The sequence below is a fragment of the Anarrhichthys ocellatus genome, unplaced genomic scaffold (assembly GCF_004355925.1).
Source record: "Anarrhichthys ocellatus isolate YVR2014 unplaced genomic scaffold, GSC_Weel_1.0 scaffold11, whole genome shotgun sequence".
Classification (NCBI taxonomy): Eukaryota; Metazoa; Chordata; class Actinopteri; order Perciformes; family Anarhichadidae; genus Anarrhichthys; species Anarrhichthys ocellatus.
In genome coordinates, this window is record NW_022280041.1 from 3,866,120 (window position 1) to 3,882,061 (window position 15,942).

At 45.2% G+C, this 15,942-nt stretch overlaps 1 protein-coding gene across 1 annotated transcript in view; it reads right to left on the reverse strand.

The window, feature by feature from the left end:
* The window catches only part of svep1 (sushi, von Willebrand factor type A, EGF and pentraxin domain containing 1), a 68,605-nt gene that overhangs the window by 15,793 nt on the left and 36,870 nt on the right, over positions 1–15,942 (reverse strand). The window contains 21 exon segments of the mRNA XM_031851484.1: positions 114–271; positions 828–1,029; positions 1,219–1,332; positions 1,681–1,794; positions 2,075–2,171; positions 2,447–2,535; positions 3,634–3,795; positions 4,199–4,360; positions 4,586–4,747; positions 4,869–5,102; positions 5,254–5,457; positions 5,568–5,673; positions 5,761–5,882; positions 5,975–6,166; positions 6,382–6,513; positions 8,269–8,376; positions 9,358–9,487; positions 9,734–9,852; positions 11,933–12,127; positions 13,385–13,564; positions 15,645–15,824. Of these exon segments, the coding sequence (XP_031707344.1) occupies positions 114–271; positions 828–1,029; positions 1,219–1,332; positions 1,681–1,794; positions 2,075–2,171; positions 2,447–2,535; positions 3,634–3,795; positions 4,199–4,360; positions 4,586–4,747; positions 4,869–5,102; positions 5,254–5,457; positions 5,568–5,673; positions 5,761–5,882; positions 5,975–6,166; positions 6,382–6,513; positions 8,269–8,376; positions 9,358–9,487; positions 9,734–9,852; positions 11,933–12,127; positions 13,385–13,564; positions 15,645–15,824 (3,162 nt within the window).

Below are 15,942 nucleotides of genomic sequence, written 5' to 3' on the forward strand. Positions count from 1 at the left end.
GATAGGACAGAAAATAAAGTCTGTTTTTGTCCTTATTCACTGTATACAAACACAAAATCTCTCTTTTCCTCCTCTGGAGACGCCATGATGATGTGTCATCTGTTCTATAGTACCTGTCTCACACCTGGTTCCGTTGAACCCAGGGAGGCATCGGCAGGTGTAGGACCCCAGACCATCCAGACAGCTGGCACCGTTCACACAGGGGTTAGGATCGCACTCGTCCACGTCCACCTCGCACAGCCAGCCGTGGTAGCCCTCCACACACTGACATCTGAGAGAGGGAAGGAAGACGCCGTACAATACCACCTCCAGTTACACATCATGAAGCACATCGACATACAATGTTATTAACCTTTTCATTTTAGAAGGTTAACAGACGTTTTAAAGTGTTATCTGTTAGGTTATGTTATTATCATGTTTTTATAAACCCAGCAATAAACTCTCCAGTGTGATATCTGCAACCCAGTGACACAATGATCCCAGTGTGTAGGTGAACGAGCTAGAAGCTAACAGAGCTAACGAGGCTAATCTACACCGGGTTAAACAAACTATGCTTCACATATAACAGGTCCAACAGGAAGGTTTTGACTATATTTTAAAATCAGTCTGCGGTTCTCCTTTTCGGACTGTGCTCTCTCTCCACTCCACTCTCCTATTGTCTTTCTGTCACGTCTGCACAAGCAGGTGGAGCACAAACACCCACCACACTCACCGTTAAGAGGAACACCAGCTATTTGACATTTTGATTTGTAACATTACATCTAAAAAGGACTAAAAGAGTGTTTCAAACGCAAAGAGCTGCTTCCTCCCATCAGTGTCTTTATTACCTGAAATTGTTAACAGCATCCAGACACGAGCCTCCATTCAGACAGGGGGCGCTGTAACATTCATCGACGTTGACCTCGCAGCGATCCCCTGAGAAGCCGACGGCGCAATTGCAAGCGTAGCCACCCGTCAGGTCATCACACACACCTCCGTTCAGACAGGGGTTGGAGAGGCACTCGTTTATTTCCAGCTCACAACGAGATCCTGCAGGAATGTGAAAAGACGAGGAGAAAAACAGCGGCTTTTTCAAAGCACTAGCACTAATATTTTTGCCCGTTTTGGACACCATGGTGTAATCTTGGTCTGTTGTGTAACAAGTTCAACAGTCTGATAAGGGAATCAAATGTCACACTGATTCCCAGGCTGAAATGTAACCCGGTCCTTTTCTCTAACCTGTGAAGCCGCCGGCACAACTGCAGGCGAACTTGTTGACCTCGTCCACACACACACCTTCATTCAGACAGGGAGAGGAGACGCACTCGTTCACCTCCGCCTCGCACAGAGAGCCTGAGACAAGAGTCAAAGAGAGATGGAGAATAAGCACAAGGTGAGATACAGTACAGCGGGTGATTAAAGGAATAATTCACCCCTAAAATGATCAGTTGTATATCAATCACTCACTACTTCTCAAACACATGCACCTTTGCTAAAATGTTACCGTTTAAAACACTTCCTCGTAAACAGTCATGCTTGAAGTGTTTTAAATAGTAAGGCTTTAGCAACAATGCATGTGTTTGGGAAGTACTGAGCATAAGAGTGGATAAATGAGGATTATACTGCACTAGCTGTGTGAGAGACTTGCACATGAAAATCATTCTGTCTGTGCATCAATCTATTTCCTCAAAGGTCCCTTACCTAAGAAGCCAGGTTTGCACTGACACTGGAAGTCTCCCATACCGTCTTTACACAGGCCTCCATTCTGGCATGGAGCGGAGTCACACTCATCTATGTCAATCTCACACTTGGCACCTGAGAGAGAAATATCAGCGGCTGTATCAAACACTCGTCGTGACAATGTCACATACAACACAGCTGTGGCTGAAATAAATGTCTGTTGCTATAAATGTCACCGCTCAAGTGAGAGTTACAGCTGGGTCCACAGAGCAATGTCAGGAAATACATCACACAAACCACTAATTTCATCAATGTCATCTTATTTCTGCTGTTGAACGCTTAAAAGTCCCCCTTCTTCATGAAAGTTATGGATACATAAGCACCAGACCAGGTGAGTGTCAGACTGCTGGTTTACCTGTGAACCAAGGCATGCAGGTGCAGACGTATCCCGCCCCGACCTCCTCACAGGTCCCCTTATTCTGACAGGGATTCAGGAAGCACTCGTGGAAAACCTGCAGGAGCAGCCAATCAGATCCATCCGTCACACAGACGGTAAAACCCTCGATGAAAACAGGGAGTCAATCAAATATAAAATAAAAAAGTGGACAAAAGATATTAACATCAATGTAATTCAATCAAATAATGCATCATTGTATAAAGTACTGCCATCATCATCACCGGTACCACTAGTAGTATCTGTAACGTGTAAAAGAAGTGCCCTGCATTGGATCTTGGACATTTGAGAATTTTTAGACATATCGTTAGTTTAGGTGAGATAAAGACTAACCTGACTGCTCGCTTGGTAGTCCTTGCTGTCCTCCACCTCTGGAGCCGCAGTTACACTCTCCTCTTTGGGAAGAAAACTGGAGCCAAAACCTGAAAATGACACCCAGAGAAAATACAGACAATGTAAGCATAGACAGGTTGGAAAAAACCAGCTCATGAGCTTTCCCTCTGCTACCAGACTCGCAGACGGTTGTGATCCGTCTGAACAAAAGCCTGTATTCTTATTGAAAACTGGCAGCACGTCCTAACCGCTGTTCAGTCCCACACTTCAGGCATGCAGTGTTATTCATTTCCATTCTGCATCAGAGAAATAAAACTCATATTATTTCCATTTCTCCCCCGATCCCATGCAGTAATTCCTTTTCCAATTGGATTGAGCTGTCGCAACACAGATCAGGACCCACACATCGGGAGCGATGGCAGAAGGTTTTCAAACTGTAGAGAAGCTGTCAACACAGAGGGGCTGACACTGAACAGGTCCATTTATTTTGCTCTCTGCTGACTTCACTTGGCACATCGAGTAGAAATTTAACATAAGTAATTTTTCAAGCCAACTCAACTCTGGTGTTAAAAAAGTCTGCTTAATTTAAACGTGAGCTACCACAGTATAGTTTTTGTTTTAATTGACGAACCTAAGAGAGGAGTCCTTCCTTCAACACTCCAGGAATAATAGCCACACTGCTTACTGTGGCTATCATCTGTTCAGATCTTGATCCAATCCAGAATGTATGAAAGTCACATTAAATCTACTTTGTTTCACGGTCCTAAACCAATAAGTAATGGAAATTTGAATAAAGTGAAATGTTTTTGTTCCAACAAAGCTGCACATTAATCATTCTGAAAAGGGCTGACATAGTTTCCATACATTTCCAATGAAGCCTTTAAGTCAGTATATGTAATTTAAGCATATCTTTCACTTAAAAGTAACTCTTTCTGTGATGACTACACAATGGTGAGTTTATCTCCAAATTAGAACTAAAGGGTGGTCTAAGAAAGCCCCAAAGACGGTAAGAAAGCCGATTTTTTGTCTGAGGAACTACAGGATATTTAGATCATTTGTGGTTGAGATCAGAGATTTTTTGTTGAAACCAATTTGAATACAAAAACAAAGCTCTTCTAAATTCTCCCAGACAAAAACAGAGGTGTATGTGTGAGTCTTAACTTTGTTTGTTTTGTCTGGTCACTTACTGGAGCAGTCCTGTATGGTGTTTGCACCGGTAATGGTGGTGGTTCCATAGAAGGGACAGGAGAGGCAGTAGGAGCGGCCATGTTCAGGCTGGTAGTAATCACTGGGACACGGGTAACAGGGAACCAGACCGGTACGGGAGAAATGGCCTGCTGAGCAGGGAACTGCAGGAGGGGAGACCAGAGAAGATCAGAATAGAGGAGCACCAGAAAAAGAACGAACGAAGTGGAGGAATGTCTAATGGAGCAGAATCCACCAAAAATGTTCACAAAAAGTGGGTTGATTTAGATTGTGGTTGACATTTTAAAGGAAATTCAGGTAGCAAAGATATTCACAGTTTCCAGATTCATCGTCCAACTTTGAAGAGTAATCATAATACATTTCCAGTCCTGTCTGATATAATTTGCACATGAACGGCAAATACCAACAGACACATCTTTGTGTAAAGGCTGGAAGTATTTGTTTCTGTTACCTAGCAGCGTAGAATGATCAAGGCTTTTCAAATTCAAAACAGGCAAGTTGATAGGACATTAAGGGCGTGCACTCCACACTGTCAGACTGTATCACCTCCACACTCCATCTTGTCCACTGCTCCTCTGGTGACAGTCGAGGTTTCGTCAGGACAGACGAGACACTCCCTGGCGCCAAAACCAGACTGGAAGTGACCCAGCGGGCATGACTCGCAGATCTCCAACCCATTCAGCGAGTTACTACCAGGCTTACACTGCCCTGCAAACACATGCAAATCACCACAGTGTGAGCAGTATTCTGACCCAGGAACTACATCAGTTCTACAATAAACAAACGGTGCATTTATATGAATTTACATCTGAGGACATGTATGAAAATTAAGCAATATTTGTATTTATTTTATCTTGGCTGTGGTGCCAAATGAGCAGGATAGTCAGCAGTTTATATTATCAAAATGTACCAGATATCACCAAAGCATCTAACCTTTGCACTCAGCGATGCTGCGGGAGTGCAGGTAGGCGGTAGAGGTTCCCTCAGGGCAGGACTTGCACTCCAGCTGACCCTCCTGGTCCTGGTAGGAGCCCAGCCAGCAGCTCTCACACTCGTTATATTCCAGAGAGAAGTATGTCCCCACCGGACATTGGACTGCAACGGCACAATTAGTGAACATAAAACTTTTAACACAGTATTAGAGTTTCTCTATTCCACAAACTAAAAGCTGGTTAGATGATTGGCTGTACCCTCCATTCACTCCCCTCCCACTCACTGCACATCCTGCCTTTGAGCACCGAGCCCGGCCTGCAGAACAAAGAGGGCTTCCTGCTCTCCAGAGATTTGGGATCAGCGACAATCATCTCTGAGGACACGTGGAAGCTGGACAGCGGCTGCTTGGCCAGCGTTCGCTTCAGGCGATTGGTCAGTTGCTCCAGGATCCGCAGGATTCTCTTCTGATTGGCCACCTCTAATGAGTCGTTCCTCGACAGGGGCAGAGGGATGCTTGCTGGGAGAATGGACAAAGTTTAAAGGACTGATAACGAGTGATGGTATTAAATATAAAAAACATATAGATATAGGACACAGACCATAACACATACATATATTCTCAGCACTGCAAAGGTCAACGAACACACAGGAAATCACATTTAATATACCTGTGATATTGAAAAAGATCTGGATCTTTTGGTCTCTGGTGGGGCCTGTGATCTTTCGGTGCCTCTTGGTGCGGTGGTGGGGTTGCACGCTGCTGTCTTGCTGCTGCCTGGCGAGCTGCCGGGTGCCCGGGGCAAAGCCTGACTCGAAGTAGGCGTAGTCCTGGGCGCCCTGAGGACCCCAGCTGTTGCTCCAACCCCCTGGCGCTGATAGATATTAGACAGGGAGAGGGAGAAATAACGAACGGATAAGATGCTTCCATTACAATATAGGTGGGATGTTTAGTGAGGGTGTATTTTGTGCGTGTTAATCCTACCGATTGAAAATCCGTTATCGTAGTCGTAGTTGTACTCTAGACAGTGACCCTGTGACATCACCTCCAGCTTGCAGGTGATGTCACCGCTGCTACAAATGTTGGGGAGCTGTTGAGACGAAGAGAAGAAAGCATCATGTATTTGACAGTTGCATTTACAGCAGATCCATGTGTATGTGTGTTACTACATCCTCACCATGCTTCCCAGTTTGGTGTTGAACTCCCCAGTGAAGGACTTGATCAGGTCCACATCGTCACAGCGAGACGCTTTAAACAGCATCTCAAAGGGTTTGAGCCCGTTGTTTGCTATACGGTTCACTGGGAGAGACAGAAAAGGAATTTACACATGTATGTACTGTAGGTGTAAAATATTTAAAAGATAAGTGACACAATATGTGCGCTACGCTCACCTGAGCAGTCGGGTCTCTCTGGAGAGTAGGGCGGCTCCCACACACCGTCGTAGGCGCAGAAGTAGCTGTGCACTGCTTCCTGAGTGAAGCTGTAGCCGTCTTTACAGTGAAGAGTGCAGTTAACACCCTCCTCTTCTTCAGAGCAGATGAACTCGCCGTTCACTGGGACATACGGCTGCTCACAGGCCGTCCCTGGGCAGACACACAGTGTAGAATACCTCACGTTGGAGCACAATATTTGATAATATCACCATAAAGATACTATAGGACGATTCTACACTGAAGTTTGAACATACTAAATAAAAATGTGAATAAATTCAAAGAAGGAAAATATTTACACAAATTACACAAAAAAACATTTATCCAGCAATACAAGTAATTTAAAAAGCCATGTGTCAGTTTTGTACCTTGCACAGTGATGGTGAGGTTGCAGGTTCGGCTGTTTCCTGCAGCATCAGTAGCTGTGTACTGGACCAGAGTCTCTCCTACTGGGAACACAGAGCCTGGAGTATGGCTACTGGTCACAGTGAGGCGACCACCTGAGAGAAACAGAAAAGTGTTACTCTAGTTATCCTGCAGAGGGCAGTCTTGACCTCCCCCCTTTTTTCCAGGACTAAATGAGTCACTGCTGGTAAAACGTTATGTTAAACAATGATACGTTGACATGGGAATGGTGTGTCTGGGCATCACACTCTTGGGATTGGTGACGGAAAACTGCTACAGTCTTGGCTGGCTTAAAAAACAAAAAAATTGAATGTGAAGAGAGTGATGCACAGAGCCTTGGGAGAGGCGGCGGTGATGAGGAGTGTATGAGTGTGTGTGTGTTTGCATGTGTGAAAATGCCGAAGGTCGACACTAAGGCTGAAAACGGAAAAGAAAAACTCGGAAAACATCTGGACTGCAAGTGTGAGACACGGACAAGAAAGAAAAATGGGAAAAATGGGAAAAATGACTGACTGACCTTTTATTTCACTCCAACTCCATTCAGGGCTGACACACGTCTGGCCTGCTGGAGTCTGGTGTCTCCCCTTATAAATAGCCTGTGTGTGTGTGTGTGTGTGTTAATGTGTGTGTCTACGGAGTCACAACTATATATATAGCGCTGGCATCAGGGTGTGGGCCTGGAAAAACAGAACACTGACGTCGAAGCAGCGCTGGGCTGACGTTGTGCGGCCCGAAGCAGCCGCAGCAGCAGCCTGTTATTACAGAGTGTGTGTGTGTGTGTGTGTGTGTGTGTGTGTGTGAGACGAGTGCGTGGTCGATGGGGGTGCACCTCTGCAGACAGGTAGGCAATGAGCACGCTGGGCGAAGTTTGAGGATTGTGTATGCGTTCATACCTGCCTACATATCTGTACACACAAACACATATCTGAGCTGTGTTAGTGTAATTCATGTGTATGTGTGTGTGTGTGTGTGTATAGAGAGAGCGCCAGGGAATTACACGGGTCTGGCTGTGGGTTAGTACCCTGGAGAAGTCTGGCTTGTTGTCTGTCACCACCACGGCTGTTTGGGTGCAGCGAGAGCGCCAGGAGAAAGTCAGCCTGCTCTGCGATATTTAGTCTATTTGGCAGAGTGGCATTGATGCACTTCTTTATAGCTGGATCGGTCTGAATTGCTTAGCATCAATGTCATGAACCCAGCAGGGTGAAAAGAGAGACTAACGGGTTGCATATTAAATCCTCACAGTCCAGTGTGAACCTCCTGACCTCTTGAACTGCTCTTGAACAGGAAAAAGAAAATCTTTTCATTGTGCACTGGAATGAAGTGATCGCTACGTGGTCTAGATTCATTAATTGGAGATAGAACAGCCTCACATGACTTCACAAATGACTGTGTGAAAAATGGATGGAAAGAGTGCAAATTCTCTCAAAAGACCAAAAACACCTGCTTGTCTCTGCTGCCTCCGTCTGTTTTAACATTAACGACATTAACGGACACTGTGACAACTTCATCTGTCCGCTGGTCCACTTCTATCTCTATCTGTCTTTGAAACACAGACACAGAAATGAGGCATTCATGCACACAATTGCAATCCGTCCTCTCACCATTGGACCATATGTCCAGTCGGTGTCTCTCCACATGAATCACACACACACACACACACACACACACACACACACACACACACACACTCGCAAAGCCCTCTCCTGATCCCCTTTTTCCAGTCACCAAATGGAAAAGATCCTGTCTAACCAATCATCAGTGGAGGAAGAGGGTGGAGCCGAGTGGAACAGAGGAGCAAAAGAATAAACCATCTCCGGCGGCTGCCGTCTGAGAACGGCGACCAGACATACCTGAGTTGTCGGAAAAAATTGGCACCTCCCAAATGGCCGCCGTCTCCATGTCTGTGGCCTGGACAGTGGGCGGCGACCTGCACCTGTCAATCACCGGGGGCTCCGTATCTAGAGAGCGATACAAGGTTGTTAACTGTGGGTACAACGACCAGATGGAGAACACACCATAAAAACAGCACATTTGTGAACATAAAACGTATCTTAACACACTTAACAATTCATAAACACACAATATCTCCCAAGAGGAACACATCGTGATGTGACTTTTTCTACACAGCAGTACAGAGTGTCAGAGGGCACTAGTTAAACACATGTCTCTAATAAAAAACCACAACGTTCCACCACCATAATAACATATGGAAATGTTCACGGCTACCATGCTCGAGGTTTTTCCCTCTGACTGTTGTGATTATCCAGCGGTTGACACGGGACTCCCCCGTTTTTCCCTCTCGGCGTTAACCCCGTTCGGCACCTGCTGTAGGCGGACGTACTCCCCTTACTGGTGAGCGCCTCGATTAAATCACAGTTTTACACTGAATGAGTTTTGGAGATATCGTCCCGAGAGACGTCTGCCATCTTTTGAATTATTGTGTGACTAGATTGCACTTGGCTTGTGGTGCTCAATGCTCCAAAAAAAATGCAATAAAAGAGCTCAACAGCAATGTGTCTTTACAGAGACAGAGATCACTCACGATAATCCACAGATCTCGTTAGCGGTTTCATGAACAAACTATTTATTTTCAACCATAGTTGAAATGTATTTAAACGCTTAAATTACAATTTGTCAGCACTGCCACAGACAAATAAATATTCCATCAATCATATGAAACATATTGTATACAGAGCAGCACATCTGTGTGTACTTGAGCCAGCAGACGACAAAACAATAGATGGAAAGCCAAGAAGCTAATGGCACTGTTTTTAGGGAGACGCCTCGTGTCAGATGAGATGCCTTGATGTCTTTTTTGATGTCTTTAAAGACATAGACTTTAAAGACACTACGGGTAGAATATTGATATGGGAATAGCTTCTAAGTTGTTGACGCAGACATTGTTTGCATCAATGCGGTCTCCAGAGGAATGAACCCACCGACGACAGTGACTGTGAAGGAGCAGTTGGCCTGGTTCCCTGAGCGGTCGGTCCCAATGTAGGTGATGGTTTCCTTCCCAATGGGAAACAGCTGGGGTGGAGTGTACACTGGCTTCACCTGCACCGCCACCTGAAGGATGGAGAGACGGTAGAAATATATAAAGAACTGACTTAATGAGCTAAGTGTTGATGATGTGAGATACTGTTGTCTTGTGGCTACAAGAGGGAGGTTTCCTTCATACATTGCGGTATTTGAAGGAAGTTTAGTAACACAAAGCGGTACAAGTATTCAGTATTTGATAAGATGTATACTTCAATGTAAATACTGTATCGTTGCACCCTACTACTGTACACTTTGTTCAGTAAAGTATCCAACCTCTGCTTTAGAGTTGTCGGTGGCAGTCGGGACGTTCCAGCTAACGTTGGCGGTGCCGCGTCGTTCATCCGTCTCTGCAACGATGTTGCCGGGACACTGGATCCGTGGTGGTTCAGCATCTGAAGAGACACGGAGACAAAAACTAAACTCTGTGTTTCAGAGAAAGCAGAGTCTGGTCACCGCAAATGCTTCATCTGATTCCAGCTAATTTTATTACATACAGTCAGATTTAAATACCGCAGATGTTCCCTCCGCATACGCTGACCTCAGCCTGCTGCTTGTTATCACTGAGGAAGCGGATGTGTGATGTCATGTGACCTCTTTAATCACAATGCATCCCACACTCATTGGTTTTTACTGAATCAAACACAGAGTGCACCGCTGTCATTGTTCCAACGAGACCACTTTACATTGCATGTGGTTGTAACTGTCCCTTAAGTCTGTTCATGTACTATCTCAACATCAGGCCACAACGGTAAAGAGCAGAGGTTAATGGAGACAGAAGTGATGATGCTATATGTTATTGTGCAAAAGGAAGCTTCATCTTCGATGAATTACATGTTTTGGACTTGATAATCAGTAAAACATAATATTCAAACTTGTTATTGTTAAATCCAACAAGAAGAAGCTGCAGCCTCCTTCACCTCTGGAGCTTATTAACCCTCTGATTTTCCTAACAAAACAAAAATAGATGCAGATAAATCAAAATAGCGCAAAAACACGGCTTTTGATCCGGGATTAAAGGGTTGAAATGTAAACAAATCTCATGCTAAATGTTGATCTACTGAATTCACTGCCAGGTACAGTCAACAGCAGTGGGACGGAGTCATTTGCAAGGTCCCAAACAAGCAGGAAAAGTCTGCCTATGAATACTTTCACTTTCTTTAACGTTATGATTGATTTGCCGTTGAACACAGCTCAGAACCCCTCCTTCCTTTTCAGCTCCTTCTCAAAAGCTGCATGTTGTAACAACAGTTCGGTTCAACTGAGTCCAAGCCTGGAGTAAATGAGCCAAGACTCCGAGGGTTGAGTCTCCCATCGATCGACAGCGGTCATGCCTGTTGCGTTGTGTCAGAGAGTTGCTGCCATCTGGACCTGATGACCCATCCACTTAGGCATCCATCTCTGCTAAACACTAACACACTTAGCTCCGATCGGCTCCATTCATCTTCATAACAAGGGGAGGAGCATTTCACTTTGGGTGTCATCGACATGAAGTGAGAGGCGAAAGAAGCCAGGAGCTTACAAAGAGCACTTTCAACTCGGTAAAAACGTTCTATTTCTTCATCTCCTCAAAGTGTGCCACCTACACAGCAGCAGCACTCCATCTTTCTTCTATCTCATCTATATATATTTTTTTACATCTTCCTTTCACTCCCCTTCCTTCAGACCAATTGTGCCGGAGGGGGATCAGAGAAACTCATCTTCTCTCCACCACCCCATTATAAAACACCTACAGATGACTCATCCTCCCCTCTCACCTCCCCCGCCCGCCCCGCATCTCCGTTCGTTTTCATCTTTATGGCACCTCTCCCTCCCCTTAACGACAGCAGTCCCTTCATTAGCAAACTTTCACCATGAGGAAATGAGGAGATCGAAGGACAGAGGTGCCCTGCACCACCTGTTTCACCTGCAAGGCATCTGGAGGGCTGCAGTCCATTACGATGATCTCCAGCCCCGTCGGAGCGGAGGGGAGAGCCACGAGAGCTCGGACACGGTATGGTTCGAGTTAGCGACCCGAGGCCCGCTTCAAAAACCATTCCCACCATTCACAAAGCGGAGAAAAATACAGACAGGGGAACAGAGAATGGAAAAAGATGTATCCCTCCAAGTTTCCTGCTGTTTTCTTTCTATAACTGCCTCTCTGTCCACGTATTCTGTGTCTTTCCTTTTCATTTAAACCCTGTAAAGTTAACTGTAAGTGTTGTAGTCAGCTTTCATGAACTACCTAAGGAAGGAAACCTCTGGCAGGTACAACCAAATACAGATGTGACTATTGACTTTTTCTAATCCATTACTTTTTTTGAAGCATTTGCCAGAGAGGATATTTTGTTTAAGACAGAGCGGTACAAAAAACCTGTAATAATGTAATGAAATGTTTGACCCAAATGTTGAACTATTGCTTTGAATATAGCTTAACCTAAACTCCAATATATCACACACACACACACACACGCGCACAGGCACGCAGTGCGTTACCTGTACAGACGGCTTTGTGGACATTAGCGGTCCAGTTTCCAGAGCTCATGCACACCGCCTTCCTGTTCCCCTGGAGACTGTAACCTTGACGACAGGTGAGGAGGCAAGCGGAGCCGGGAGACACCGTCCTCTTCCCGCAGGCAGGCGGCGACAGCAAGATGTTCTTCAGAGTCACGATGGGGGGACAGCGCACCTCTGGGGAGAAAGTGAGAGAAACCAAGAGATGAATCTGATGTCGTTTATTTTGTTCCTGAAAAAATATCTGATTCATGACTTTTTTTTGTTTATTGTTCACTATCAAAAAGGAGCTAATGAAGTTTTGGGCATGACTGTAATCTGGCTTGCTGTCAGAAAAATAAATCTATTGAGTATCAGAAGATATGGCCCGTCTGAGCATAAAAGAACAGAACAAGCAAATAAACCTTTTCCAGGATCACAAGCGTGCTTCCTGTGGTTTTACCCGAATGTGATAAAATCGTACTTTCAGCTGGCTCGACTATAAATACCAACACAATAAAGCTATTTTCAGGGGTTGTGTATCAGAAAGTGGCTCAAAAACAACAAACATTTGGTCGGGACTCAACCGAAGAAAGCACGAACCACAGGACCCCTACACTGGGGCCCTTTTGTGCATTTTTGGGATGCAGGCCAGTTCGGCTTTCACTTGATGATGGATAGGTCTCATTCTCTCCCTCTCTAACTCCTGTTTCATTGGCTTTAGCTGTAGGAGCTATAAAGGGAGAAAACTCACTGAGAGGGAGATTCAAAATGGGAGATTTCAATCAGAGGAAAAAATATCTCAGCATCCTCTCAGGGCAGCCGAGGAGATCCCATTTCACCGAAGTGCAAACAAACACTAAAACAAATCACTCAGCTGCAGCCGACAGAGCCCTCTTAGCTGAGTTAGAGAGAACTCAGTCGGTGCACTGGGGGGGGGAGCCGGTAGTTATCAATACACGGGGAGAGTTTCCCGGAAGCAGACCGGTCGGAGTTTTTAAATAGAGCAGCTAGCTGGTTGGTTGGAAGTGAGTCAGCGCGGGCCGGAGCACTGAGGCCGGAGGTTTGTGGCTAAACTCTCACACTGTCCCTTTTTTGTGTGTTGTGTGCCTGACCTGGGAGCTCCTGTGGTGGGCATGAGTGTGTGCAACTATTTTAACTTAACTATCAGTTCTGAAGTGTGTGGGTAATTTTGTGTGCCCTGCGTAGAAGCAGTGACTGTAGTTTGTTGCTGTGAGAAAGCAGATGTGTCTTTCTCTGGATGATGTAGAGAGGCTCTGTGTTGCCAAAACGGACCATATGTTTAACCGCCGTGCGTGTGCGAGTGTATGTTCTCATGTGTGTTTACATATGTGTGTCTGGAGTTTCATTTAGAGAGTGAAAGATGAAAGGAAGAAGCAGTATCAGAAGTAACACACAGGGTGATATAGAGGTTCGGAGGTGATGCAGGCTTACCCACACACCGAGGTTGGGATCCACTCCACTGGGAGTCGGCCTGGCAGGTGAGTCTGGAGTCTCCCTCTAGCCTGTAGCCTCGCTCACAGCCCGCCTGACACTCCGCCCTGTGGGATGCGACGCCATCGCTGCACCTCAGGAAGCCATGCTGGGGCCGAGCGAGGGGCGAGCAGGAGCGCACTGCCGGTTGAAAATAAAAAAAATAAACATGAGGATCCACTCTCCCAAAACAGAAAGAAATGTAATATTTACATTGCTATATGTCACTGGATCCATGTCATGAGTTGTATTTGTTTTTACCTCCTTTTTATTCATTACAGTTCTCTTTGCGGTCATTTAAAAAAAAAAAACTGTGACAGAGAAGGAAAATCTCTTTCTTTAAAAATGAAACGTTTAGAAAACCAGAATCTGAAAGTGATAGAAGACGAGAGCAACTCCTGCTCCCTCAAAATGACTAAAACAAACATTCGGTGCTGTATATTTTTCTGCTAAATATGAGGTGTAACTTATAAACACATGTACTGTAGATAAATCACAAGAGGAGCAGAAAGCAGTAAATCAACAGCAGGAATGTACAGCACCATTATCATCATCATCATCGTCGTCTACAACCTGGGACCCATCATTTAACCCAAAACGTGAAAGTCCCTATGAAGCAAAAGTCAAAAACCCTCATGTGTGCCTGTTGCGAGTTATGCTGAGGTCTAGAAAAAGGGTGTGTAGTGTGTTATGTCTCATCGCCACCCAAAGACAGACAGGCGGGTTCAGAGGAGACCCCCTCCCTCAGGGCTTCACTAGCTGGGAGGTCCGACACTATGTGGCGAAGACTAGACTTAGTGTAACACATACAAGCAGACATATGCACACACACTCAGAAAATATATACCCAAAGCCACTACTATAAATCTCCAACACACACCCTTGAATATTCAGCGTCTTGGTATTTCTATGAGTCACACTGTTGCCGTCTTTTGGTGAAAACTGTCAATTTTCCTCATCATCTCTTCACGACTCCAACTCCCTCTTTTCCTTTCCTTTCTCTTTTCTTGAACTCTCTTGCTTCCTTCTGCACGATACCGTCTGTCTTTCCTTTCCTTGTATCCTTTTGGTCTGCTCTCCCTGAACTCACTCTCGCTTTCTAACCGATTCCTCCCCACCTCCCTTCCTTCGAACATCTGGCCTGGCAGAGAGCAGCAGTCTCCCAGTAAATGTTGATTCCTTGTTCAGTCTAAACACGTGATCTCAATACACGGCAAGTAATCTCTACACGCAGCCACACACAGACTCCCTCAAGCTTGTAGGAGGACTCGCAACGAGTTAGTACAACTAATACCCTTTATCTTGACATGTCAATTTAATGCTATATAAATGTTCATGAAGGTTCACAGAGATCAGAAGGGAGGCAGCAGGCTGTGAGGACTTTGATGAGCTTAATGAGGAATCGTATGAGACATGTGGTGTGGAGGAACCTGCTGGGATCAATCGGACAAGCTCGTCTGTTTGTGTGTAATCACTGCATATACAGGAGGATTACATTGTCAGATACTGTTACTGCGTCCCAAAAAAACCACAATAAAAGGGCAGAATTTGAAAATACAGCCCTCATTCTACAGCTCTCGTCTCACCGTCTTCAGCCCCTCCCACCAGTCAAGAATGGGCATATGCACACATCATCCCCATCATGATTGAGATTCTGATGTTTAAGTATTAGCAACATTTTCTCTCCATTTCTGAAACACTTTGCCGATGTTGTATTCAGACTTTATATTCATTAGTCTGTCATCTTTTCCTGGGGTTGCTTTGCAGTGTAGGCATGTTGCTGCCAGTGTTGGAATAGAAACTTTTCCTGCAGGATTTTCTGCCACTGGATCAGGCTTTGAGCGTCTGAAGGGATGTGCACACATATCTGTATTCATAGAACAGCCAATAGAAACAACCTCTCTCTGAAATGACCTGTTGGGCAAAGTCTTTCTTTTCTAAAGCCAGAAAACAGAGCCAAGAGGAGGCGCAGAGGTCTAGTTTTCTCTCAGACCACTTCAATTACAATATGCTGAAAGATTACTATGCCCAATAACGGCAAAAATAAACTGCCTACCCAAGCATGAAGTCCTTTTTCAAGTCAGAAAAAAGCAGAAATTCTCCAGTTCCAGCTTCTTAAATGTAAATATATCTTTGGGTTTTGGACCTAACAAACAATTCACACCTCCATCTGGGATCATTTTTGGTTTATCATCATGCATCAGGCCGGCTTCCTGCTTACCTCTGCAGCTGGCAGGTGTCCCTGACCAGATGCCATCAGCCTGGCACAGTCTGATGCTGGTTCCCTGGAGTTCATAATCTGGTTGGCATCGCACACCACAGGCCGCATCGAAGTGGTTGTTGCATACATTTTGGATGAAAAAGCCATTTTCCGGAGGAGACAGTGCTGGACAATATACCACTGGAAGAAGAAGAAGAAACATTTTGTGAAATCCTGAATTTCATATTGTAGCTAACAGAAAAAGGCATTCAACACACACACACACACACACACACACACACACACACACACACACACA